Source organism: Linderina pennispora (genome assembly GCF_002104995.1).
Source record: "Linderina pennispora strain ATCC 12442 chromosome Unknown DL89scaffold_4, whole genome shotgun sequence".
NCBI lineage: Eukaryota > Fungi > Kickxellomycota > Kickxellomycetes > Kickxellales > Kickxellaceae > Linderina > Linderina pennispora.
Genome location: NW_024468252.1, coordinates 76,742 through 102,384, shown reverse-complemented (window position 1 = coordinate 102,384; position 25,643 = coordinate 76,742). Strand labels below are relative to the sequence as shown.

General features: G+C 52.1%; 11 protein-coding genes and 5 non-coding genes across 16 annotated transcripts; 6 read left to right on the top strand and 10 right to left on the bottom strand.

Annotated features, from left to right (window-relative positions):
• Positions 1–449: 449 nt before the first annotated feature.
• Positions 450–1,380, top strand: DL89DRAFT_266126 (uncharacterized protein). Its single transcript, XM_040886974.1, has one exon. It carries the CDS (start codon positions 487–489, stop codon positions 1,324–1,326), a length of 840 nt encoding a protein of 279 aa, XP_040744619.1. The 5' UTR covers positions 450–486; the 3' UTR covers positions 1,327–1,380.
• A 58-nt stretch (positions 1,381–1,438) lies between these two features.
• DL89DRAFT_282591 (uncharacterized protein) lies at positions 1,439–2,005 on the bottom strand (the record flags this gene model as incomplete). Its single annotated transcript, XM_040889697.1, has 1 exon — positions 1,439–2,005. One exon carries the CDS (start codon positions 2,003–2,005, stop codon positions 1,439–1,441), a length of 567 nt encoding a protein of 188 aa, XP_040744618.1.
• A 219-nt stretch (positions 2,006–2,224) lies between these two features.
• On the bottom strand, positions 2,225–2,295 carry DL89DRAFT_t49. The gene has a single exon. It is a non-coding gene; the product is annotated as a tRNA-Gly (tRNA).
• An 822-nt stretch (positions 2,296–3,117) lies between these two features.
• Positions 3,118–5,688, top strand: DL89DRAFT_282589 (uncharacterized protein; the record flags this gene model as incomplete). Its single annotated transcript, XM_040889696.1, has 3 exons — positions 3,118–3,758; positions 4,058–4,216; positions 4,325–5,688. Exons 1-3 carry the CDS (start codon positions 3,203–3,205, stop codon positions 5,686–5,688), a joined length of 2,079 nt encoding a protein of 692 aa, XP_040744617.1. The 5' UTR covers positions 3,118–3,202.
• A 927-nt stretch (positions 5,689–6,615) lies between these two features.
• DL89DRAFT_t57 lies at positions 6,616–6,688 on the top strand. Its single transcript has one exon. It is a non-coding gene; the product is annotated as a tRNA-Ala (tRNA).
• Positions 6,689–7,003: 315 nt separating this feature from the next.
• On the bottom strand, positions 7,004–7,436 carry DL89DRAFT_266124 (uncharacterized protein; the record flags this gene model as incomplete). The annotated part of the gene is made up of 1 exon (XM_040886973.1): positions 7,004–7,436. A coding segment is annotated over one exon (214 nt), but the record flags the coding sequence as incomplete, so codon positions are not given.
• A 400-nt stretch (positions 7,437–7,836) lies between these two features.
• Positions 7,837–7,908, top strand: DL89DRAFT_t58. The gene has a single exon. It is a non-coding gene; the product is annotated as a tRNA-Asp (tRNA).
• A 54-nt stretch (positions 7,909–7,962) lies between these two features.
• DL89DRAFT_256161 (uncharacterized protein) lies at positions 7,963–8,589 on the bottom strand (the record flags this gene model as incomplete). Its single annotated transcript, XM_040885416.1, has 1 exon — positions 7,963–8,589. The coding sequence occupies one exon, from the start codon at positions 8,587–8,589 to the stop codon at positions 7,963–7,965; it is 627 nt and encodes a 208-aa protein (XP_040744615.1).
• Positions 8,590–8,924: 335 nt separating this feature from the next.
• Positions 8,925–9,662, bottom strand: DL89DRAFT_266123 (uncharacterized protein). Its single transcript, XM_040886972.1, has one exon. The coding sequence runs from the start codon at positions 9,630–9,632 to the stop codon at positions 8,982–8,984; it is 651 nt and encodes a 216-aa protein (XP_040744614.1). The 5' UTR covers positions 9,633–9,662; the 3' UTR covers positions 8,925–8,981.
• Positions 9,663–9,876: 214 nt separating this feature from the next.
• On the bottom strand, positions 9,877–11,817 carry DL89DRAFT_256159 (uncharacterized protein; the record flags this gene model as incomplete). Its single annotated transcript, XM_040885415.1, has 1 exon — positions 9,877–11,817. The coding sequence occupies one exon, from the start codon at positions 11,815–11,817 to the stop codon at positions 9,877–9,879; it is 1,941 nt and encodes a 646-aa protein (XP_040744613.1).
• Positions 11,818–12,533: 716 nt separating this feature from the next.
• Positions 12,534–12,615, top strand: DL89DRAFT_t59. Its single transcript has one exon. It is a non-coding gene; the product is annotated as a tRNA-Ser (tRNA).
• A 282-nt stretch (positions 12,616–12,897) lies between these two features.
• Positions 12,898–15,018, top strand: DL89DRAFT_266121 (uncharacterized protein). The gene has a single exon (XM_040886971.1). The coding sequence runs from the start codon at positions 12,917–12,919 to the stop codon at positions 14,852–14,854; it is 1,938 nt and encodes a 645-aa protein (XP_040744612.1). The 5' UTR covers positions 12,898–12,916; the 3' UTR covers positions 14,855–15,018.
• A 588-nt stretch (positions 15,019–15,606) lies between these two features.
• Positions 15,607–19,299, bottom strand: DL89DRAFT_119717 (uncharacterized protein). Its single transcript, XM_040883195.1, has one exon. The coding sequence runs from the start codon at positions 19,270–19,272 to the stop codon at positions 15,979–15,981; it is 3,294 nt and encodes a 1,097-aa protein (XP_040744611.1). The 5' UTR covers positions 19,273–19,299; the 3' UTR covers positions 15,607–15,978.
• DL89DRAFT_t48 lies at positions 15,639–15,711 on the bottom strand. The gene has a single exon. It is a non-coding gene; the product is annotated as a tRNA-Phe (tRNA).
• A 306-nt stretch (positions 19,300–19,605) lies between the features above and the next one.
• On the bottom strand, positions 19,606–20,562 carry DL89DRAFT_119694 (uncharacterized protein). Its single transcript, XM_040883194.1, has one exon. It carries the CDS (start codon positions 20,213–20,215, stop codon positions 19,847–19,849), a length of 369 nt encoding a protein of 122 aa, XP_040744610.1. The 5' UTR covers positions 20,216–20,562; the 3' UTR covers positions 19,606–19,846.
• A 996-nt stretch (positions 20,563–21,558) lies between these two features.
• Positions 21,559–25,549, bottom strand: DL89DRAFT_244834 (WD40 repeat-like protein; the record flags this gene model as incomplete). The annotated part of the gene is made up of 2 exons (XM_040885075.1): positions 22,822–25,549; positions 21,559–22,743 (listed from the first exon to the last, which is right to left on the bottom strand). The coding sequence occupies exons 1-2, from the start codon at positions 25,390–25,392 to the stop codon at positions 21,559–21,561; spliced, it is 3,756 nt and encodes a 1,251-aa protein (XP_040744609.1). The 5' UTR covers positions 25,393–25,549.
• Between the last annotated feature and the right edge of the window lie 94 nt (positions 25,550–25,643).

The following is a 25,643-nucleotide window of genomic DNA, read 5'->3' as shown; positions in this document are numbered from 1 at the left end:
ATATGGCTTGTACTGATAAGCAGCAACCCTGATCCTCTGTTTCAAGAGCAATGTTTCACGTGACCCATTCCCAAATCCCGCCGCCGATCTAATCAAGGGCTATTATTCAGCATCTGGTCGGTTTGGGATTTTTGCGCAGCCCCTACCCACTGGCATTTTTATACTATTCTACTTGCTTTCGCTTTTTTCCTTCATTTCCTTTTCCAATTATACTTCGTTTTTCTTTCTTCATATCATGTCCACCCCCAGAAGGTACCATTCGCATATGGACGACGCAAAAGATACCATTGACCAGGTGCTGACAATCCTCGGCACCCTGCAGACGAAGCTAGGTGCAGCACCAGAAGGTATGTCAAGGCTTTACGATGATGTCTTTTCTGTGTTCCCCATTTTTCAAATTAATGTTAAGATTGGACTTTTGGCTGTATAGAGCTGGGTATGGTTGAGATTGGGCGATTTGAGCGCAAGTGTAGAGAGCTCGAGGTCATGACGCGGCTGTATCAGAGCAAATGCTGCGATTATGATGAGCTTGAAGCAAAGCACAACAGATTTTTGGAGCGCAGAAAGACAGCTGATGTAGTTCACGCTCCAGAAGTGTCTGACAACAATCAGTCAACGAGTAAAGCCCCACAGCCGCATTCAGAGCCAGCCTCAGCTAAGCGCTTCGCAGAGACAACAACATCGTTGACGAAGCGGCGGCGCACTGATACCTCCGTGGACCAGATGCACTCGCTGTTTTCATCATCCCCACCCATGTTCCGTCCAGTAGCCCATTTCAACGATAAGGCATGGCAGCGCAAGAAGGTACGGGCGGAGAGAACAAAACTGGCCCCGTGTGCTGCCAGTTCTCAAACAACGCAAATGGATGCCAGCGAGGCAAACGGACCAGTCACCGATTCCCCTATTTTATTATGCCCATCCTCGGACGAGGAGGAAATGGCTAAGGGAGTCAAGAAGTCCTCCCAGCCGCACATGAAGCCACAGAATGGCTGTGTTAGCAGATCGTCTACTAGGCTTGAAGGTGGATGCGAAGGTTGCAGAATGTTTTATGATGAACCAGGGTTCAATTTGACAAAGGAGGATCTTGACAGGCTTTGCACTCATAAAAAGGGTAAGACCAAGTTGTCACCGCTTTTTTCGATGAAAACCTCTCGTCTGCCCCCACTAACACTCACACGGAGTGGCGCAGTGGGCAAGGGCCGTGAAGTAGCTGACCGGTCGCGCCTAAAGGGAGACCGTCCGCTCACCCCAGAACATTTTTGGGATATCGACTACTTCCCACCAATTCGTACTGCGGGGCCAGATACCGTGCGCAAGCAGAAGTAGAATCGTGATTGCTATAAAATTGTAAATATGCCAATAACATGCACTATTAGCCACAGTGTAGCATGTATGAAGGGACTCTATCTACACGACGTTGATTTATTCTGGTTCCTCTTCAATAGCTAACATCGAGTGAAAATATGTCTGGACTTCCCGACTCTAGCGAGTTAAAGGATACTTGCTTTCCATCCGACGTAACAAACATGCTAAGCGTGTTGTTTTCGGCAAACCGCTGGCATGCTGAAGTGACCAGAACTGATCTCGGCAACTGCTGGCTATTAAAAATGACGACCGATCCAACATCTGTCCCATTCCTGCTCTTGCTGATACCGCTAACCGTATCTTCTGCCCAGTTGTTGTCTGTTGCACTGATAGACAGGGTGTAGTGACCAACAGGCGCGCTGATGGGAACCGGTACATTCAGTGTGCAGCTAACAATAGTGCGTGAGTCGACAGGAAGCTGAAATCTTAGCAGAACGCGATCCTGGCTACCATCCATGTCAAACGTGCCTAGCGTCCTCTGAAGCCCTTTAGCAATCGAGGCGCATGGCCGGCTCCCATTGCAGAGCCTCGCGTTATATGTAATGGTGGAATCATGTGCGACACCGGTCCTTATAGCTGTAGCGCTGACTAGGGATACAACAAAGAGTGTTGCAACGAGGCTGAAAATTGAGGAATACATACTGGACTGTTTGAGAGGCAACAAGGGCACTGTCCCATCCTGTGCAGGCTGTAATTTATATCAAAATGAGATGCTGGTTTTCGAATTTCATGCTGATAACACACTCGACATGACGCTATCTCATACAGTGTAGTGTAGCCAAAAGTTCAGGTCGAAGTAGTTGTGTCAAGTTGGTGGAACATAGAAAAATTGAGGGACAGAAGGGGAGCAAAAGAGAAGTGCGTCCGCCGGGAATCGAACCCGGGTCTACTCCGTGGCAGGGAGCAATCATACCTCTGGACCACAGACGCCAGTGCTTCTCTGTTTCTCCCGAAAAATGTATAATATATAGTATACAGGATTCCTGGATATGGTCAGCTCGGGCATTGTTTGGATTTTGCACTCTTCTGTTCCACGCACTTGCTCTATACCAGTATCCACGCTGCAAGCTTGTGCTCTGTTTTGTCTGCTGGCTATGTGGTATTTATGCAATATGCTTGCTCTTACTCTGCACACCTCATATAATCAGATACAACACGACCATTCCCTACTAGTAAAAATTCTACCAACCTTTCAGTACTTGGAGAAGTTATCGATGCTTCACAACCTTAAAACACTATAGCACATGAAATGTATATTCTGTTTGTAGCATTACTGACCTGTATCTGTCACTGGCATATCTTCTGCAACTACTTGCCATGGCATGTTTGATGTACTCTACGTTGGAACAACTGATTACACAGCCAGGTGCGTTTTGTGGACTCTCGACATATATTTAACTACAGCTAATTGGGTTGCATGGATATATTGCTTACTGACAGTTAAGCAATTTTTTGATTGCTAGCTGCAAATTGCAGACAGCAGATCGCTGGGTCTGGCCATCTGTGCCAAGAGCTTGCACATCACCAGGCAATACTGGAGCCGGCTAATCGATTCGACAACACACAGTGGGCGCCCGACTCATGGTCAAATGGAAAACAGGTTTTAATGTCAATCCTCCATTCTTGCTGTTTTCGCAGGACGTTCCCGAGCTGCTCGGCTGTCCATCCCAGGCAAAAACACATCCTATTCGCTCCTGGCCATTCTTCGGTTGGCTTAGTTTGTTCGTTCTCCATAGACGCTATTTTTCTATTTTCCTTCATATATTTTTCCATGCTGTTTTTATTACTCTAAGAACTGAACTTACAGTGGACCACAAACAGGCACATTTGGAACACAATGCCGATAACAGTGCCCCTAAACAGCACTGACTACGAACTATTTCAACCAACAGATACCTTGACCATCCAATCTTTACCACGTTGCGCCAACAGCCTACCCACCTCCTTGGCACTGCTAGATGTTTCAATGGCCTCTAAGCCAGTGACCATCAAGGAGGGTCAGAATTCAGCCTCCAGTAACTCTGAAGGCAATATTAGCGAATCTGGCACCAAGGCCCACCGCTTCCAATGGCGCAGCCTGCTCGACCCAGAGTTCTACCCCGAGATCACTGTTCGACGCACTGTGTCTTTTGTTATCTGGACGGTTCCGCACATCATTCTGACCGCATACCATGGAGCTGACAAGAGCAGTATACTAGCCGCGAGGATGAACAACGCCTCGATTCACTGTATGCTGTTCGATGTTGCATGCATTATGATTTTCATGTCGCCTACATTCTTGATGCTGCTACAGCATACCTTCTTGCCTCGGTTCATCAAATTCGAAAAGAACATCCATGCCCACAAGGTCGCCGCATACACAATGCTGTTTTGGTCAGCAGTGCACATTGGTAAGTTACCAGTTGATTGAGCCACTAGCAATACACAGCATTCTATCTCCGTTCACCTTCGTTGCCAAAAACCCAAATATCTTTGACCCGAGCGAGCTGGCAAGGTATTTCCTACCAGTTTACATAGCAATTGCTAACTCTCCCATGTCACATTGCCATGAGCAACAGATTGCCATTGCAGCAAGGTGTTTGGGGTAAAATATTGCCCTTAAGCTAGCTTGATAGAAAATGGCGAAACTGGGATTTACACCACCACAAGATGTGCACTAACCCACAGGCTAAATATATTTTTACTATAGGCATATGGTACCAGCGCTATATCGATGAGACAAAACCTAAAGTCAAGCTGGGCAAGATGGCCCCAGGAGTTCCTTTGTACAACCCCCTCTTTATTACGAAGACCGGCTGGACCGGGCATGTCTTGATGTTCAGCCTCTTCTTCATCTCTATCATGTCTGTCAGTAAGTGCAGTATCACAACATTTAAACTCATCCTTCACGGTTATTCGTGTCCACTCCTTATCCAAACGCCTACCTACATGGATACTAATGATTATATGAATTACATAGGAGTCATCCGCAAGCGCCAGTTCGAGCTGTTCTATTATGTGCACCACCTGTTCCTGGTGACATTCGTATTCCTCTTTCTCCATCATGACAACCATCTCGCGTATAAGTACATTGCTGGCCCACTCGCTTTGTATGTCCTTGACCGCCTCTACCGCAACCTTCGCAGCATCATCGGCAAGTCACCCATTCACGCTGTGGTTCAGCACCCATCTGGTGTGGTCGAAATTCAGATGGAGAAGAAGATCATTGGCTTCCGCCCTGGCCAGTATGTCAAGGTCTATTGCCCCTCGGTTTCGATGCTGCAGTGGCACCCTCTGACAATCTCCAGCGCACCCGAGGAGGAGCTTCTCACTATCCACTTCCGTCTCGAAGGTACTTGGACTCGCAACCTGGCCAAGCGTCTCGGCTGCAACTTTGGTAACGATGCTCGTGGTTCTAGTATGCAGAGTATCGTTTCCAAGGCCAACAGGGTTAAAGGAATCAAGTTTGCAAAGACAGAGAGACCGCGTCCCACGTCGCAACACCTCGATGTTCCCTACCACCCGCTGCACCACGATCCTACAACTGCCCCGATGTATTCGAATGCCGGCGGCAACAGTTCGTATGTGGGCATCGACATAGTTGCTAAGGGTGGTACCAAGTCCATCCGTAACAGCATGGTACTGTGTGCTGATGAAAAGGAGGTGGCCAAGATCTCTATGCACAAGATAGACCAGATAAATGGCAACAGCGTATCAGCCTCGGCAAAAATTGAAGAAGGCAACATGGCCATCAAGATGGGTCGTGAAATGCCGTTACTGTACATCGACGGTCCATACACTGGACCAATGGAACACTTTTTCAACTACGAGGTCGGTGTGCTCATCGCCGCTGGTATCGGAGTCACCCCCGCCGCATCGGTCCTCCGCAGCGTGTACTTCCAGTGGATCCGCGACCGATACGCAATGAACACGAAGAAAGTCTACCTGTTCTGGGTATACCGCGACATCGGTACACTGGAGTGGTTCAAGGACCTTCTGGTGGCTCTTGATGAGGAAGGACTGAGCTCAATCGTCCAGGTGCGCACATACTTCACTGGAAAAATCCCGGAGACACGGATCCCGCAGCTTACGCCCCCTGACGACAAGTTCGGCAACCAGGTCATCAACACGTCGATTGGAACTAGCTCGTATATTGGACGTCCCGACTTCAGCGAGATCTTTGAGTCGATTGGTGAGCTTTACCCCGGACAACGCATTGGTACATTCTTCTGTGGACCAAAGCTCATGGCACGCAAGGTCAGGCGCGAGGCACACAAGTGGGATAGCATTCTGCGCAAGCAGAGCAACACCAAGATTGACTTCCGTAACGAAACATTTTCTTGAATTTTTACTTGTTCCTTCGAGTTTCACGAATAAGTACCGAAATAAGGTCATGCAAGTGGTCTATTGGAGGTATTACTAAACAAATTACCAAGGTCGCGCAACTTGGTATTCTGAGAAATTAGCTGTTTTCTTAATAAAACATTTTATACTGTTAACTTGGGGAATGAGTGGTTATAGAATATATGGAAAATATAACTTCTCAAATTGACTGAGGGGAAGAAGGCTGGTCGTCTGTCTGGGCCTTTGTACGTATGCGTTTCGGCCTTGCCTATGGTGGCGCAGGGGGACTCTGGACCCCGAATGTGAACGTATACGAGTATGCATACAGTAGCAGAAACTGAGACATAAGTTGCTATTTAATTATGTGTACCATACGAATATCGGCAGCATGGTGGGGATAGTAAAGTAAACTGAGGTGTTATACGCAAAGTTTTAGAAATAAGAAATGGGAAAATACTAAGCGGCTAAACCGATAAAGATCAAAAGTAAAGAAAAAGAAGTGTTCTTTCAAGGAAGAGTTTAGCGCCACATAGGTGGTGAGTCGCCAAGTCAGGATTTTCCGAACACAGTAGCTTTCCTATTTAGAACTAACCGTATAGTCCATTGACTAGTGTCCAACAGATAGCCTTTGTACTCAATGCTTCAGCATGCAGCAGGATATTGATGAATAAGTCCGATATATCATCAAACAGTAGTGAACTAGAGAAACCTCGACAGCACGGCAGCACTAATCAGCCCACTTAATAGAGTGTATACATGTACAGGTGAAGGTATGTGTAAGCAGTAGTGAAAAAGAGCGAAATGCTAGTGAAAATCAAAGAACTTAAAGGACTACATTCAAGAATTATTGTGTATGCTATTTTTTGTCCGTAATTCAGAAGCAGAGGAGCAATTCGGATTCAAAATTGGATTCGGTTCCTTGATCAAGGGGGTCTAGCTCAAATGGGAGAGCGCGCGCTTAGCATGCGCGAGGCACTGGGATCGATACCCAGGTCCTCCATTGTTTTATTTGCATCTAGTGTAGATCAATTTTGTGCCGCAGGCTTCTTTCAGCAATATCTTTTTCTGGTTCTCTACATGCTATACGATAATATGCCGTTCAACGGACCGGGTCGCTATCAGGGAATACGACCCCAAGTGCTAGGCTGCCTGGGCAGACTTTTGTTCAAATTGTTGATATTCGGGGTCAAGAGTCCTCTGCCCTGCCATAAAGGGACCTGTGCACAATCCAAGTCTGAGCCAAGCCGAGTGAGCGAGCCTCGGCGCTAAAATTTGAACATTCACGTAATAGATAATTAATTCTCTGGCTTTATCAGTGTTATCGCTCGGTGGGAGTGATAATATGCTAGCAAAGGAGCTAGCGTTGGAAGAGCTCGAACCGGAGCTCAGACGTCGGGGAGAGAAGGTCGGGATCGTAACGGGTTGTATTGGAAAACAGGTTCTGGGTTAAGGAATATTCGGGGGCTTGTTGTTCCTGTCTTGTCCTGTCGGTCTGACTTCTCCATATATATGGAGTAGTCAACGAGTGTCTTGACTACACTTTATGTGTAGCATATACGATAGGAATTCCTGTGTTAGGATCCGTAAGAGGAGCATAAAGGGCGGACTTGTTCCGTAGACGAGGCAGTGTACTTGTGTTTATATTGCGAGTGGAACCTTGTGCGTGTGTGACGTTGTCTTGACCCGGGTCTTGATCTTGATCTTGCAGGTGGGCTTCGTCATGTTCATGCTCATCCGAGTTGAGCATATGTTATCACCTGGCCCAGGCGATAATGAGTGAGCCGAATGGAAGGAAGAGCTTGAGTCGGATATTATTGTATTCAGGAAATCAAAGTCAAAGACGGGATCGGAATTATCCTTCTCTCTATGTGCATGTATAAGATGTGCACTTATATATACCGATGCACACTTGAGCTAAGGTCTCGGGGCCGCATGGACGACAATAGGAATCCCAGTGACTGGGTCGACCCTTGTCGCATGGTTATGAGACTGGTCTTGTGTACTTGAAACTGAGACAGAGGAAGAGATGCGGGGCAGTCGTGGGTCTTGCATGTCTTGATCTTGATCTTGATCTAGGAGCGTATCAGCGACATGTTCATGATTGTCAACGACGGGCATAGAAAATAACATCAGAAGGTGATTATCAGATCTCCGATAGTATAGTGGCGAGTACACCAGTCTGTCACATTGGAGACCCGGGTTCAATTCCCGGTCGGAGAGTTTTTTTGCTTGGTCCAACTTTTTATTTCCCTTCTCCCTTTTCTTTTGCAACGCCTACTCGTTAAAATATTTAACTAGCTTTGGGTCTGCACCAACAACCTCGATGACCTTGTTGATCAGCGGTGCATTGTCTGGTGATAGCCAGTCGGCCAGACCAGGTATGATGCTGGCTCCAAACTCACGTACCGCACGCATACTGGCAACCAAGGCAATATCCACGTAGGTTGTCTTGTCACCAAAATAATGACCGTTGGAGCCGTTGTTCTTGAGGTGGTTCTCGTGATACTCGATAAAGTATTTCATCTGGACGTCAAGCTTTTCCTTGACCGATGCGCGGGTATCCTCGTTACCAAAGCGGTACTGCGGGATAAACTCATAGATATCCTTGATCTGGTGACGCAGTTCGTCCTGGCAGGCGCGGTCCTGTGGGCTGGAATCGACCATCAATCCATACTTGGTCGCTAGATAGTGCTCGATGGCCAGAGAATCACTGAGTTTGAAGGTGGCACCAGATTCGTCAGTCTCAATCAGCACAGGAAGCTTGCCAAACGGCTGGTTGGACTTTTCCTGGGGCCATGCGGGGGCTTCGTTAGTGTAGGAGGCGCCGCTGTAGCTGAGGAGGGCGCGGCAGGTCTCAGCGCGAGCCTTGATGGGGAAATAGCGAAGAACGTAGGTAGACATAATGGTGAGTTCGAAGAATACTGATATGTTAGCACTGCGTTTGCTTGTTGGAATGAGCCGCATTTATATGTTGCAGACCCTTTGCTAAGGCTGGAGTAGGGGAGCCATGAGTGTGAGGTATGCAGCGAGCGGAAATGCCTGTTACTGCCAAATAATTGTGTACAGACAATGGTGCTGCGGATCTACATGAAAATCAAAAACTAAGGGGCTCCCATGGGCACATGCTTACTAATTGGTATGTTGCTAGATGATCTCATGCTTCACCAGTTGGGCGTACTAAGGCCAAACATACAATTAGCAGCTTGCAGGCACGCTCTACCGCATTTGTCAGACATGTCAACACCGCTTGTTGCGAGCATCCTATTATCGCCAACCAATACAAAGTACACATGCTACAGAACGGCAGGCTTGACACGAGGCTCGCTAAAGAATTTTGCAAGCTTCGGATCATTGCCCACCACATCAAGAACCTTGTTGATCAGGGGTGTCCTCTCTGGTGAAAGATATCCGGTCATCCCTGGCATGCTTTCATCGCCGAACCTACGCAGCGCTCTCATGGTAGCCACAAGTGCGATATCCACATAGGTGATCTTGCTGCCAAAATAGTACCCGTTGGAGCCGTTGTTCTTGAGGTGGCTCTCATGGAAATCGATAAAGAACTTGGCTTGGGTGACATACTGCTCTTTGATAGTCTTGCGTGCCTCCTCAGTGGCAAAACGATACTGCGGTGCGAAAAGAAAAATGTCTAGGATCTGGCTGCGCAGCTCATCCTGGCGGGCGCGGTCCTGCGGACTGGAATCAACCATCAAACCTTTCTTTGTTGCCAAGTAGTGCTCAATCGCCATAGAATCGCTGAGTTGGAATACATTTCCCGATGCGTCGGTCTCAATCAGCACAGGAACTTTCCCAAACGGTTGCTTTGACTTTTCCATCGGCCAGACAGGGTGTTCGCTGGTATAATCCCCACCATCGTAACTTAGCAATGCACGGCAGGTTTCAGGACGGGCTTGGATTGGAAAATGGCGGAGAGTATAGGTAGACATAGTAATTGGCAGGTGATAGAAGAATGATACGAAGCAGCGATGGACAGCAGGTGCTTCGCATTTATATATCTCTGTGAGAATAGCAGGTATAGGGAAGTGGGACGGAGAGTAAAGCAGATAGCGGGGATTTTTTTGCTTTAAGCCAATGTATGAACATGAAAACGCGGCTTAATGTCCTTGAGGGATTTACAAAATCGAACAGTCGACGGATGCCGCCTTGAATCCTACCAATGGAACAGCGTTTTTACACTTGTACTTCTGATGTTCCTACCCTATCTATCGGACATGCTGCTTCAATGCGCAACAAAGGGCCACTATCACCACCGCCGTCGATAAACGATGTCAGCGAAATGACAAACTCCAGTCCTAAGGGACTCTTCAGTTGTTGGTGCTGCTTGTGCTCGGCGGACAGTGACAGGAACTGCGATGGTGATATCCCCAGGATTGTTGCTGCAGCTTCCGGCGAGACATCTGCAGTACAACAGTCAGTTCCGTCATCGATTTCTGCTGTAAGCGCAAACTCCCACACAACATCAATGTCTGGGACCTCTTTGATTTTGCAGCGCCGGCAGCTAAACCCGTAGTCGCTCTTGAGTGATTCCAGCACAGTGCCGTCTAGACGCGCAGAGGGAACAACAGTTCGCCTGCACTTTCTGTGGGCAAACCTTGTTATCCCTACTTGGTCCCGCGAGTCCTTGACAAAATCGCCAGCACTATGTATCCCAGTCACCGTTGCACGCACATAGCAATTGGCCTCACCTGCAATGTCAGCCAGGAACGAATATCCCCGCAGTTCAGAGCAGCTTAGCATTCCAGGCATCTGCGAGATATTGAATATCTGTGCATGGATTGCAAGGCTCCCGTTAATAATGACTCTACTGTCGTTGAGTGGATTCGGGCTCTCGTCCTCGTGGGTCTCAAAGTTGTGCAGCACCACCAGTTGGCCAGGCATAGCTCGGGCAGCGGTTCTTCCAAGCTCACCCCAAACTGTGGCATCGCATACTCCTGTTCCATCGCCGATGCGCAGAACATAGCGGTCCAAAGTTGAGCCGTTCTCTACCTGGGTCGGATAATTTTCAGAGACTGCGACGACTCGCGCCATCATCGTCAGGTTGATGATCTCGGGCACAAGCTGGCCAATCGAGATCTGGTGTGCGTATCGCCGATAGTCAAAGAACCCAAGGTCATTGTACGCAACGCTTGTTTGTGATGTCTCGTTGTATGAGGCGCGTGTGCCGCGCATGATGAAGGCAATTGTCTGCGGTCCATAGACAAACTCCGTATCTGAAGCCTGCTCGGCGCAGAGCAAGCCAATGTAGTCATCATCATGGAAAAGCCGCACCAGCGGTATATCCGCATCGTAAAATCGGATGGATACCAGGTATGGTGCTTCTGCATGCTCGATCAGACAGCTGACGGTGGCATACGAGACTGGCCGGCCGTCTTCGAATTCCTCTTTGGTACGCTCAATGCGCTCGATCTTCCCCCACACCTGGTTCGCATCGAATATTGGGTCGCGTGCATGTACAAACCTTTCTCGGCTAAAGGCAACGCCAAATATGTCTCGCAAGAAGAGCTCGTCAGTAGGTGCGGTGTCCTGCAGTGCACTGTTGGATGCCCCTACTTTGACCTCAAATACGAGTGCACAGTCAGGCAAAAGTGTTAGCAATGGTCTGCCTGACCCGCACCCGCGATCTGCTGCCTTGAGGTTTGTTGCGTAGATGCACCGCTGGTCAAAAAACCCAGCAAACTCCTTGGAGTCAATCATCGGGCAGTGTCGCTCGTGGACAAACATATCCATGTGCTTGTCTGCCGTGCGCAACCGCCGCTCACTGCCTGAGCTCGGTCCACCGCAGACGCTCCATAGCCAGATATCTGTGCCTGGAAGCTTGTGTGTCTGCAAAACCTTCAGGTGGAAACGAGTTGATAGCGGTGGCGGAATGGAGCGTCCTAGGAATGGATCAACTGTCCGGAATATCTCACCATCCGCAGATTCCTTGGCTATTAGCGAGTGCCATGACGCTTCAAGCTCAGTTAACAGAACCGTCCGCGTCATATTTCCATGTGCTGTCAACAGCGATGCTACTTTCGTTGCGATCCACGGCCACGGCACCTCGCCTGGCTGCTTCTGACAGCATGCTGCGAGATCCTCACGCAACGCAGCCAAAGTGCCTGAGAATTCCATTATTAAGCGTAAAGCGAGAGCAGCAGAAATAGAGACCCGAACTGCGCACTAATCGAGCTAATTTATTATAGAAACATGGACAGATAGTGTAAAATGGGTGATTAGGCTGAGTTCCTTGGGAGCAGGAATGAAATCTGCTTCTCTGTCTGGTTTGACTGACAATGCAGCTGCCATGTCTACTACAGACGCTGGCTGCTGCCTCATCCGTTTGCCTGTCTACTTTACTTTTCTGGATTAAACACACCATGCTGGCAAAATCTATTAGTATCAGCAGCGTGTCAACAGTGGCAGCTGTTGTTTTGATTTCTTGGCATGGCAGCATTCGCACTCTGAGACTAGCACACTGGCACAGAAAATTCTTTGGAGCTGTTTTAGATGTGGCGAGGTACCGGATAACGATTCCCTCCAATATGCATAGGCACAAATGGCATAGGTTGCGAAAAGCGGTATTGAAAACTGGTATGTTCTTGCTTTCGCTCAGTGGCATTATATCAATAGCACTATGGAACATGACAGCTGGCGTTAATTTTTGCATGTGTATATTTGTTGGTGTGTAATATCCATGAAGCGGGAGGTTCTGGGGTTATATTAGCGGCAGAGTGCAAGAATGGAGTGTCAAGCGTACTGCTCCACTGTTCGATCTCCTTATGTATACATTATTTCCTACTAATTTCAGCAGTTGATCGGTTCAGAGCCTCGGCTCGATCCGGATAAGCGTCAGTGTGTCCGAGTGGTTAAGGAGACAGACTCGAAATCTGTTGGGCTCTGCCCGCACAGGTTCAAATCCTGTCGCTGACGATTCTTTTGCCCATTCCTTTTGCCGCCCCACCCCGGCCTCGGCAATCCTCACTCCCCGAGCGCTGACCAAGTCACGCGCTGCACATGTTTTTGCTGCTGCTTTTGGCGGACCGCCGGCGATTCCTAAGCCGACCGGGTCACGCTTCCCACCACCACACCGCAAGCCACTGTCCCCAGCCCCCCCCGACGCCTTATGTAAAAGCTGCTGCTTGTGCTGCCAGCTGCGTATTTATTGCGCTCCAACCCACCTGGAACGAAGCGCCTGCCTCATCTCGTTCTCCACTCCAACCATGCTCCAACCATGCTCCAACCACTCGTATCTACCATTTACTTTGCTGCTCTGTCCTGTGCGCTTATCTCCCAGCCACAGCAGCGACAGCTCTCCACGCCAGCCAAGCCGTTCAGCCCTGCTCTCAGCCACAGACAGCCATTCACTGTCTACGAGACTCCTCTGTCTCTGAACCCCATTGCAAGCCCTACCACCTTTTCCTCGTCGCTTGCCCACAGCGACCCCTTGCTGCAGCAGAGCATGTCGATTGCTGCCACTTATCTGCACCAGAAGCATGGCATCCAACTGGACAGCATCCACATCACCGATGCATACACCGACACTGCTACAGGGCTAACACATGTCTACATGGTCCAGACCCACGGTGGCCTGCATGTCACCAATGCCGTAGCAAACGTCAACATTGACAAGAATGGACGTGTCATTTCGTCTGGCCATTCATTTACTCCTGAGCCTCTGGCTAGCAACAATGCCGACTTTTCATCAGCTGCTCTCTCAACAGACTCTGCCAGAGCGGCCCTTCTTGCTTTGGCCAACCACATCCAAGCACCACTTGCCGACACTGACCTTGGTGGCATGGCAGCAACCAGCTTTGACTCACCGTCTGGGCTCACTGTCACGAACTTGCCTGCACACTTTGCCATCGATGGAACTGCCCGTATTACCTCTGCTCTCTTGCAGAATGCTGACGGCTCAGTATCCAGCGTCTGGCGTGTCAATGCCGAGCAGCAGGACCACTGGTGGACTGCAAGCATCGACACTTCTTCGCACAATGTGCTCGCCCTCTACGACTGGTACTCGCAGTCTGAATCATACAATGTCTATGCCAAGGATGTGCTGTCTCCTGAAGATGGCAAGCACACACTGGTTGCTGACCCGGCAAGCAAGGATGCCAGTCCAAAGGGCTGGGTCACCAAGGGCTCGACCTACGGCAACAATGTCTGGGCACAGTCCAACCCAACCGGTGGCTCGACATGGCAGACAAACCACCGCCCGAAAGCTGGCCCCGGCAATGTGTTCGATTTTCCCCTCAACTTGTCGCAGCCACCAGAGTCGTACATTGACGCAGCTATTGTGCAGCTGTTCTATACCAACAACATCATGCACGATCTGTCCTACATCTACGGCTTTGATGAGGCTGCAGGCAACTTCCAGGATGAGAACTTTAGCGGCAGAGGGGTTGGCGGGGATGGCGTCATTGCCAATGCCCAGGACGGCTCTGGCACCAACAATGCCAACTTTGCCACGCCTCCTGATGGCCAGCGTCCGCGCATGCGTATGTATACATGGACCCAGACTATGCCAAACCGCGACGGCGACTTTGAGCAGGACATTGTGGCACACGAGTTCACCCATGGAATCTCGAACCGGCTGACAGGCGGGCCCGCCAATACCGACTGCCTGAATGATGGCGAGTCGGGTGGCATGGGCGAGGGGTGGAGTGATGCAGTGTCGACTATCCTGCGCCTCAAGAGCACTGATACACATGACACTGACCTCGTGCTGGGCCACTATGTGTACACCAAGGGGATTCACAACTATCCGTACTCGACCAGCATGGACACCAACCCATCAACATACAGCTACCTCGACCGCATGGACTACCAGGAAGTGCATGCCATCGGCGAGGTGTGGGCTGAAATTCTGTATGAAGTGATGTGGGCGCTGATTGACAAGAATGGCTTTGCCGATGACATTTTTGCCCACGACCTGACCAAGGGCAACTCCATCATGCTCCAGATCCTGCTTGACGGGATGAAGCTGCAGCCGTGCAACCCAACGTTTATCGATGCACGCAATGCCATAATTCAGGCCGAGCAGAATCTGACTGGTGGCAAGAACAGGTGCGAGATCTGGGGTGCATTTGCCAAGCGCGGACTTGGTGTCAATGCACCGGGTGGTGGATGGGGCAGGCATACCGATGACAGCAGTGTTCCTGATGGGTGCTAGCGGTGAACATGTGCATATGTAAATGTCCCCTCCATTCCGCCTTCATCAGTTTTCAACGACCATTTATAACCATCGCTTTCCAACCTTGCAACTACTTTGTTAACCACACCGTCCATTTCTTAAATGCATCGTTATGTGCCATGTGCACAAGCAGTAGAAGGAAGGCTTTGCTTAGAAGTAAGGTGTTTGGCGGCAATGGCTTCCAATCAATTTCGGCATTCCATTGTGGTATTGTCCAGATATTGGGATCTGTGTGTTTTATTATCCAGAAAAATGGCTCTGCTAGGCCCTGCTCATCAGGTATAAATATCACAGCGGCCTGTTGCTAAATGACAGAGCCATCATCAAACACCCAGTGCGGTTCCCTATTCCCCATTCCCCATTCCCCATTCCCCATTCCCTATGTTTCTCACTTGAAAGCACTTGCAGCAAAGGCAGATATTCGACTGGTCTTGTCTGCTTGCCTGTGCATAGATTCAGTATCCAGTAGACGAATGGCTTGCCAAAAATATCTTATCGGACAAGCGACAGCGAGCTAATGCATATAAATATGTACAGCCAGTGCCCGAAGCGGCAAGAGGCAACCAATACGATTGCTGGCTCTTGATCCTCTGAGGGACATGGCGTGGGGTTGCCCGAATGACAACAATATGCATGCACAATCGACTGAGCAAAAAGCAAAGGTGGCATGGACGAACACCACCGGTTGGCGCAAACCAGGGTGCCGAGCACTAGGACGATCCAAAAGAGTATGGCGATCTGGCGAGCAAAAATAGATCCGTAGTGGGGCTTCCGTGGATCGAACACGGTGCCTTATGAACTTCAGTCATACGCTCTCCCAGATGAGCTAAAGCCCCAGAACCATCGAAACTGGAGTCCGATTAGGCCTTGGATTCTGGATTCCTCCGAAAACAAAAGCATATATATTCTTATTCGTCAACTCCACATTTGTTTTCATCACTTTTCTCTTCCACCTGACGAATCTTGATGGGCTTTCGTCACAAGAGAGCTATGCTGCATACCAAGTATTTGCATTATGTCGTATCTGTGGATACCTGTGATCCACATTAGTGGTTGTTTGATATCTATCCATTTGAAGTATCTATAAATAAAACAGCCACATCTTACAAATCATCCAACATCCTGTGCTCGAATTCGCCAAGCTCCGGTGGCAGATCTGTCTCGGGAGGAGTCAGAATGACAGTTACTGAGGGAAACTCTGGATCGGCAAACTTCTTCAGATACAGCTCATATACCCTGCGCAGATCCTCCTGCTTGACAGCGCCCAGATGCTTTTTGCGCCATAGATCATACATGGCCGCTGATTCGAAGCCGCAAATGTTGCTTGTAATGCAGTTGGCAACAACGCTATCAGGCGTGGATTCCAACGAGGCATTGCTGTACACGATTGACGAGCGAGTCATGTTGATTTCAAAGTCGGTGACATGCTCGCCCCAGTCTTCATCAAGTGAGGCCACAAGGGACTGCATTTCCATGATGGCTTTGGGAGCGTCAGAGGCGCTGCTGCAGTCGAACGCGAGCATGCCCGTCCACATATACTGCTGGAAAAATGCGCCATACGCATAGCCCTTGCCTCGGATCGCATTGTACAGAGGGCCGTCGGAGCGCTGGAGCAAGGCAACTAGCATTTCGAGCGCGTAAAAATCAATGGCAGGAAGCTCCGCCAACTGCTCGGCAAATGGACGTGTGCTGGTTGGCTGACGGTACAAGTTGCAGTGGAATGAGATCTGGACATTGGATGCCTGTAGAGTGGGCATTGTGACTTGCACACGCAGGGGCTTGGCTAGATCAGGGAACCTGATGTGACGCGGGAATGGGAATGGGCATGCGGACAGGTCAACGTCGTTGCATAGGGAGCTGCGGGGATTCCGACCCACAAACTTTTCAAAGCAGTTCTGCCACTTGCGACCAAACTCGCCAATAAACTCCATGCTGGTATCTCTGTGGCCCTGTGGCGCGCTGAGCGACATGAACCCGCCGCTGGTATTGATAACAAACTCCTGGATCAGGTTCAGCTTCTCCACAGCACTCGTGTTTCCTGCCTTGAGCTCCTCGATGACTCTACGAAGCACGCGATCCTGCTCAAACAGACTGATGTGGTTGTCGATCCAACGAGGGCATCCTTCACGGTCCTGCGTAGTGAAAAGCGTAGTAACTGGAACCACCATCTGGTCGCCATTGCGTTTTAGATCAACAATCTCGCTGAGTAAGTTCTGCGCGACTGTCAGGATACGCTCGACTGCGAAGTCAGCAAACATCATTGCGTGGATGATGCTTTGTGTAGCCTCCTGCAGCTTGTCCTGTGGCGAACGAACGTAAATGTTGAACAGCTCGTCGAGCCAGCTGCATGAAAACCTCTCGTTTTGGTACCCAATCGCCGCACCGTTGAGCGTGGTAATGTCGGCAAGGTGGTTATCAAACTCGACATAGTCAATCCGATGCTCAGTTTCTGTCTCCCTTCCATCAGCACCATATGGTACACCCGCTGGAAGGACTAGGTCGGTCCCAAGAAGTAGCTCCTGGAAGAGCACAAGGTATGCACGCAGCTCATCAGGCAGGTTAGTGAGCGGGACGTGCAGTTTGAACTCAGGGAATTCCGAATCAACCTCGACCAGCTGAACAACCTTGGCTGGGCCGACAGGGGTATCTAGCTTGATCACGGAGTGGTTATGCGGCAGTCCACTGATCCGCGAGGCATCAGGAATCGGGATGCTATACTTCAGCTTGTCAGAAATATTGACCTTATTCGCCTCAACGGCTGCATCGATCTCTCTTGTATGCTCGTTCTTGTCGGCAATAGACTGCTCATTACTGAGCTCAATCTCTTGGCGCTCTGCCTCCAGCTGGCTGTTCAGTTCAGCATCTGGAACCATGGCGACGTGGTACATGGGCTCATCAATGAGCCACTGGAGTAGATCAAGCCAGAACCCGATGGGCTTTTGAGCCAGCCTATCAATGACGTCGAACACGCGAGCACGGGTGCCAATATGCGCACAATTACTGGGAGAGAAGTGGGCGGCGACGACATCGGGCAGAATCACTTCTTGCATCACGTCGAGTGGGCTGTCCTCGATGTTGGCAGCGAGCTTCTGACGGAATCGCTTGGTTGCTTCAGCCATTGCAGCCCGGTTACCGTCGAACTGCGAGTCGTGGATCCGTTGGAGCTCCTCAATAAGCAGGCGCTCAAAGTGCCCCTCAGCGAACAACATAGGGATATCTGGATCATGGTAGTCCTCCTCTTCGCTCTCTTCGTCATCGTGCCCATGGTCGTCATCGTCGTAGCTGTCGTCGTGGTCGTCGTCATGGGAATCCACATTGGGGTTATTCGGATCGGAGTAAGGAACACTGGAAAACGTCAGGGTGATGGAGCTCGGCAGCGTCATCCGCACATCGGCATACAGGTACCCGGCCAGCGGCGCTGGGCGCTCAACAAACCGCTGGGCGAGCGGGCTTGACGCGTTATCAGCCAGATATGCCATCAGGATCTCGATCGCCGTCACAGTCTCCACATTCTCGGAGAGGGGACCACGCCAGCCAAATGCAAACGAGCCAAAGTCTGCCTCTGCCGAAGGGAACTTCACATACTCGAACCGCTTTTCCGAGGTAGGCATGGAGCAGTTCATGGGCTCGCGCGAGTCGCAGCCCTGACTGGCCACAAGGTCAGCGGGCAGGTTCTGGATCACATTCTCGAAGGTGTCGCTGAATGAGCCGATCAGAACCACCGTAGCGTTATTGGCATCGTAGAATCTGCGGTGGTACTCGGTGATCTCTTTGTTTGTCAGCATTGCAATATCCTTGGTCAGGCCGCCGGTTTCAAAGCTGTAGGTTGAATCATCGGCAAACATCAGCCGGCGAAGACTCAGATCCATCAGATCCTCCTCGCTGTTCTCGCGCGCGACCATCTCGCTGAACACCACGCCCTGCTCCTTGCCTGTCGCGTCAAAGTGGTACACTTCGGTGATAAACTGGCTGTCGGTCAGCAGCGGGTGCAGAACATGGTCGAGGAACACCGGCAGAACATTGGCAACCGCCTCCTCGCCTGCTGTCGTAAGCGTATAGCACGTATGGTCCTCTGCCGTCCACGCGTTGGTACCGATCGAGAAACTGCAGTTGGCCAGTGCGTCCAGGTAGCCGCGATGCGGGTGCCGCAAGGAGCCGCAGAACACAAGGTGCTCCAGCGTGTGCGGTAGGCCCTTGTTGTCCTTGGCAATTGTCGGCACATAAATGTTCATTGAGCACAGTGGGCCTGGCACGCGGCACAGCACCACGCGCATTTTGTTCTCGCAATGCCTGTAGACCGTGGTGCGGAACCCACCGTTGCTCGTGCCGCTCTGAAAGACGAAGTCCTCGCCTTCACGAACAAACAGCTCTTCTGCTTGCATCGACTTGACCGGCATTGTTGGATGTAATGTAAAAAAGTAGAATATATAGTGCGGAAGAAAAAGTTTTCTCTCTCCTTCAAGAGTGTACTTGCTGCGGCTTGCATCTTTCAGTGACCGATCGGCTAATTTAATGCAAAGTTATGCTGAGGTGACCTGTAGGCATATCCGCACGCTCAAGTACCATGTGCCTTCATGCGCAATGGAGTATTTGGGGCTGCGTATTCAGACATACAGAACCAGCTTTGGCTCTGGCCGACCCATACCACTCCAAAGCCATGGCGCTATGGACGAGTATACCGCATATTGAAAAGAACGCAATGCTAGCTAATAAAGCATTCTAAGCTTCGAGTTTAGATGCAGGGCCGGCAGCTACCAGTTCGGTAGACGAGTCGGTTAGGGCCTTGTTGCGCACAAAATTGTGCCCAATAAACCAGAGACAGTAAATAGCAAAGGTCATGAAAATGAAAATGGTGTCGAACACATAGAATGCCCATTCTGCCCTATACACCGGGCTCGCATACCCATCGGCAAACTCGGCAACGCGGTAGATTGATCTCAAGTATAGCACCACCGTGGTCCCAACCACCACCTACATGACCTTAGTCTTCGCTTCCGCCCCATCCCTATCATGCTTGCCCGTAGAGACAACGTACTCTGTGCGGCACCAAACATACACAGCGATGAAAAAGAAACAAACGAAAAACACCAGCTGCACGCACAGCCCGATCAGCGCAATAGCCTTGGCAGGCGTCTGCAGGGACTCCGAGGTGGACATGCCGCCGCCGGTCCCTTGCATGGCGATCGAGAACAGGTCGCTGGCGAAAAAGAACCAGGTGACGAAATGAGGGCGCAGCCAAAACCGCCTAGGTTCGACATTGGAGGTGCGGATGATCTCGCCCAGTGTCTTGTGATTCACCAGGGCCAGGGCGTTGGGCGGTAGGAGCAGGAACAGGGTCATTAATACGAACAGGCTGAATGTTGTGTGGTAGACGCAGGCGGTGCGGAAGCCGTAGCCGAGACATTCGGCTAGTGCAGTGCCGGATAGTATATAGAGCTAACGCTGGGCACCCGCCCGGTGGGTCTGGATTGCTAGTACGATGGTGGTCAGGAGGTAGACGGCAGCGGCAATTTCTGGTGCGGTGTTTATTGGAAAGTATGTGAAGTATACGAGCCGCCCGTCGGCATCGCTAGGGGGATGGTAGTAGTCTACTGGGCCAGTGGCGATTGCCAGGTCGGCGCCAGCAGATATGTTGGGCATTTGGTATTTACAAAGGAGAGGCAGGATATTACGAGAAAGGGCTAAAAGAAAGCTGTATTTTTTACTGCAAAGCGGGACTGCTTGGGATGTTTATATTCTGTGACGGCAGGATTTCGGTCTGTTGCCCAGAGGATCGCATCTTCTCGCTATTCTATCTGCCATACCACCCCAGAGAGTTCAGACCGTGAGGAGTTTTTCCGCATACAGCTTTGGCTGCTTACTAAAGTCGGCCAGCTCTGAGTCACGCAAACCCCCTAATGCTCATACGGATTAGCCAAAAAAAAAAAAGAAACTCCGCCTAGTATGGAGCGGGCATTCTGATATTCTTGCGTCGTTGCTTGGTTTCGAATTTGTTTCTTGGCGCAGCTCAGGAATATGCTAAAAGCTGCTATTATGAACACTCCGCATGTGTAAAAATGTACTCGTCATCAACGAAAATATACAGGCGCTCCGGGCTATATCCGTTGTTTGGGTTACCGAAAGTGTAATCAATGTAGTGCGGGAACGGAATATCCTGCTCAAACACAGTATTCTACACAAAAGAAACAGGGCTAGAGCGTGTCGATCAACAAAAAAGGCGGTATGCAAACCTACTCGACGGTCGTCAGAGTATTCGATGCGCGACTCAAAGGCAATATTTTTGCTCTGTAAGCGATTGCTCCACTCGTAGAGTTTGCGTACGTGGTCAAGTGGTTAGCAGGGGGTGCAGTTAGCTCGAATGGTACGTATATTGCTGCTTACATTCCCTGCTGTCACTGGCAAATAGAGCAGATACGACCGACATGGCGCTGGAACAGGTGGTGGATGGTAGCTACATTAATCTTTAGTGAAGCAAGAGAGGTATAAAACTGATACTGGGCAAAGCAGATGCTGCATAGCCTTGGCTCTATATCCAAGAGGTGGATCTATGTGACCCCTCACAGCAAGGCAGCCATTCTTAATCTCGCCACATGGGGAATGAGCGATATTTTTAATAAAGTGATCGAGTAAAAGGAATGACAAGATAACGGAGGCTTTTATATCGGATTGTGCCGCATGCATGCCTACATGGGCAGAGTCTTGAGGACATTGATGAGGTGCTTGATGCCAACCAGGTTGGTGGTGAGCTCGGAGTTGATAGTCATCAGCTCGGCCTGGTGGTGCAGGGCGGCCGGGAAGCGGCGGGCATCGAGTTCGCGCACCAGGGTCTGGAACACGGGCGCCAGCTGCTCCTTCTTGTTGACCTCGTCGCAGTTCATCAGATCAAACAGCTGGTTCAGCCGCCGCTCCGCATCATCCACCATGCGCTTCTGGGCTGGCGCTGCAAACTGTTTGGCACGCGCAATGTGGGGGCCCAGAGCCGCCACCACAGGCTTCCACTCGGCCGGCAGGTGTGACCGGTCACCGGCCGGGTACTTGGCCGTTGGCTTGGGCGTCGCTGGCTTGGCTGGCGTCGCTACACGTGCGGGCTGTGTGGCTCCAGGCGACACCACCTGGCCGCGCGATGCTTGCGCCACAGCACCCGGGCCGCCGGGCGCTGCACCGATGGCCGGTGGAATAAAGCCTGGCTGCTGCATCGCCTGCTGCATCGGCGGTTGGAACGGCTGTGCCTGCGGCTGCGGCGGTACATGTTGGGCCGCCGGGAACGGCACACTGGCAGCGGGTGGTGGCGGCGCCGGCTTGCTCGTCGGAACAAATCCGCCGCGTGGAGGAGGTGGAGCCTGGGCAACGCCCGATGCCTGCGGGACAGGCGACCGCGCAGCGTTGAACGGTGCAATCGACGCAGGCGGCGGCGTGGCCCGGCCCTGCGGGAATGGGCTGACGATGGCGGCCGGCTTGGGGATGCCCTGCGGTGTGCGCTTGTTCGACTTGCTCACCATCGGCGGATCGTTCCAGGCGCCTTCCTCACGGCGCGGCGGCGGAGTGCTGCCGCTGGGAATCGACGACGGATTCACCGGTTGCGGTGGTGGCGGGAAAACCGATGGCATCGTCGGCGCTGTCGGTGCGTAGGCTTGGGTCATCGACGGATAACCCGCCGATGCTGCTGGATAAGCAGACGACGCAACTGGGTAGCCCGGCGCCGGTGCACCGTAGCCGGGGGTGTAAGGAGCCGAGTAGTGCTGGGCAGTGGGCATAGTAGCCGGCGCATAGCCTGGCTGAGAACCGTAGCCACCTGCAGCGCTGGTTGGCGGGTAGGCCGAGCTCTGCGTCGAGGGGTAGGCCTGCGACACCTGGCGCTGTTGCTGTTGCTGTTGCTGGGCGGGCTGGGTTGCGGGTTGGACTGTAGGTTGGACCTCAGGTTGGACCTGGGCACCATCGGCGGCCACCGGAGCAGCGGTCCACGGGGCATCAGCAGTGGCCGACAAGCGGTTACGCAGCGCAGCCAAGCCGTCCTCACCGGCCGGGGTGAAGCAGCGGTAGGATGCAGGAGTGCGCTCCAGGTACCGGCTGGCAATGTCCCGCAGACCCTGCGACACCAGGAAGTTGGCATACTCGATGTAAGCGTCGTACAGTGGCGCCAGCGGGAACGCCGCCTGCTCGTCGCCGAGCGCCGGGTCAATGTACTGCACAGCATTGCGGAACACCGACACCTTCTCCACCAGCGCATGCAGCGCCTGGATGCGCGCTGGGCCCTCGGCACCCTGTTCACGTGCAATCCAGATCCCCGCAACCTTCTCCAGGTTGCCAGACGCTAGATAGCACAGAACCGCATCGCTGAGCCGCTGGGCCTCGTCGAGTCGGTTGCCCAGCTCCTCGCACAGGCTGCTGAACTGGTCACCCTGCGCATACGTGCACAGAAGCGCCAGGATCTCGTCCCACTCGCCCAGATCTGCATTGCGGACAATGTCCGTCAGGTCGCCGCTAACAATACCATGCAGAAGCCGCACGTACGATGCCTGCTGCGCGCGCTTGCTGAAGTACGCCTGCTGCACACGCTGCGCAAGCTCTGCGCTGCCACACGTAGCCAGAATCAGCGCATCCGCAAACCGCTCCTGCTCAATGCACAGCTCCACCGCTGCCTCGATGTCGCCCAGCAGAATCGCGCGCGTGATCAGCCCGTCAGCATCCTCCGTTGCGATGTCCTTGGACTTGTCGTAGATGCGGAATGCTCCTGCAAACGCCGCCTGCAGCGGCTGGGACTCACTTCCTGAGACCGCAGCGGTTGGCTCGCTGTTTGCCGTCTCGATGGGCTTGCTGAAGAAGTCGTCAGCCTCGGCATTGCCCGAGGTGGACTGTGCGAACGGGTTGTCGTCTTCCTTCGCCTCTTCTTTCTCTTCTTCCTCCTTTTCCTCTTCCTCTTCCTCAGCAGGCTCCTCAGACGGTTCCTCAGACGGTTCCTCAGACGGCTCCCTGGAAGCCTCCTCCTCCTCCTCCTTAGCCTTGGCCTTAATGAGCTCCTCAATGCGCGCCTTGACGCCAGTCTTGTCGAAGCCCAGGAAGTTAATCAGCTTATCACGAGCATTCGTGTCGAATAGAATCTGCAACACCTCCCATGACCGCTCCTGGTCAGTGCCCTTGCTCTGCTCCAGACGCTCGCGGCAGACCTCAGCTGCCTGGTCGTTCTGCAGCAGCTCCTCAAGCTGGACTGCCTGTTTGGCAAGCTCAGGCTCCGACGCAAACTCGCGAATACTGACCAGTGCCGGTGCGGGCAGTGCAGGCTGCGCGGGCTGGCCCGGCACCTGAGCCACTGGTGCCACCGCCGTCTTGCCAAACGAGATCAGCTTGCCGCCGAACCCAAACGTCGCTCCGCAGGGCCGCGCCAGCCACTTGGGTGGCCGCTTCAGCGACAGTGCAGGTGCAAACGCCGTGCTGGACTGCGGTGCAAACGGATCGTCTGAAACCGGCGCCACCGCACTCTCGATCGAGTCGTTCTCACGCGCCAGCGAATACAAGTTGATGCGCCCGTCGAACGACGCCCCGCTGAGCAGGTTCGGGTTTGCCTGGTTCCACTGCACGTCGTACACCCAGTTGCTCGACGGTGGCAGCTCACCGATGATCTCGCCGTTGGCCGGGTTCCAGCACACCGTGCGGTTGTCCTTGCCGCTCGACAGCAGAAGCCCAGAGTCCTTGCGGCACCACGACAGCGACAGAATCCCGCGCTGGTGGCCCGAGAACGTCTGCGACGGTGCGTTGGCATTGCGCAGGTCCCAGAGCATGATCACCGGGTTGTTGTCGTCGCTGGACGCTGTCACCACCTGCGTAGCACTGGCTGGGTTCCACACAATCGCTGACACTCCAGCGCGTCCGCCGCCCATCATGCTGTTGTGCCCGATCACTCCAGGGCTGTTGAGCGACAGAACCTCGCGCCGCGAGCGCAGATCCCAGACAACCGACGACCCAGTGTTGCTGGCAGTGGCCAGAATATGCTGCACCTGGTTGTTCCACGACAGATCCGTCACATTCTCAATGCGCTGTGAGCGCGCTCCAGGCGAATACGATTTGTACTCGTTGACGATATCCCAGATAAACACCTCGCCATTGCTGGCTCCCGACGCCATCAGGTTCGACTGGAACGGGTTGAATTCGAGCCCGCCCACTGCGCCCGTATGCGCCGAGCTCGAGTGCAGAAGCGCCCCGTCAGCCTCCCCAGCAATCACCTTGGCAGGATCCCACAGAGCGACGTCACCGTTCTCCAGACCTCCCGCAATCACCCCCAGATCGTGGGAACCGACCTTGCCTGACCACGCCAGCCGCTGGAACCGTGCCGTAGCATCAACTTTGCCCACCGCGCCTAGTGCCCCCTCTTCGTCCGAGCTCAGCTTGAAGATCTCAAGCTCCGACGTGTTGGAGAATGTGGCATCCATGGCGCCTGCAACCGTTCCAGCTGCAATGAGCGTCTCAGATTGCTGAGGCCCCCACGCTGGGATAGCCGTTCGTTCGATATACTGATAAACCATCTAAACTCGCTTGCTCTTTATTCCAGGCAGAAAAATATGGATTTAGCTTTCTAGATGACGCGACAAATGAATATGGAATGGATGTGAGGAAATAAAATAGAGAAACGAGAGAATTGCAGAACAGCGCACGCCGTCCAGCAGTTTCGGACGGAGAATGGAAACTCAAAACTGCAACGCTGGAGAGAGCTTGGCCCAATCAGGGCAACCCAACGAATGCCAGGCGCAGAGTGTGCGTGTGCATGAGAAGCTGA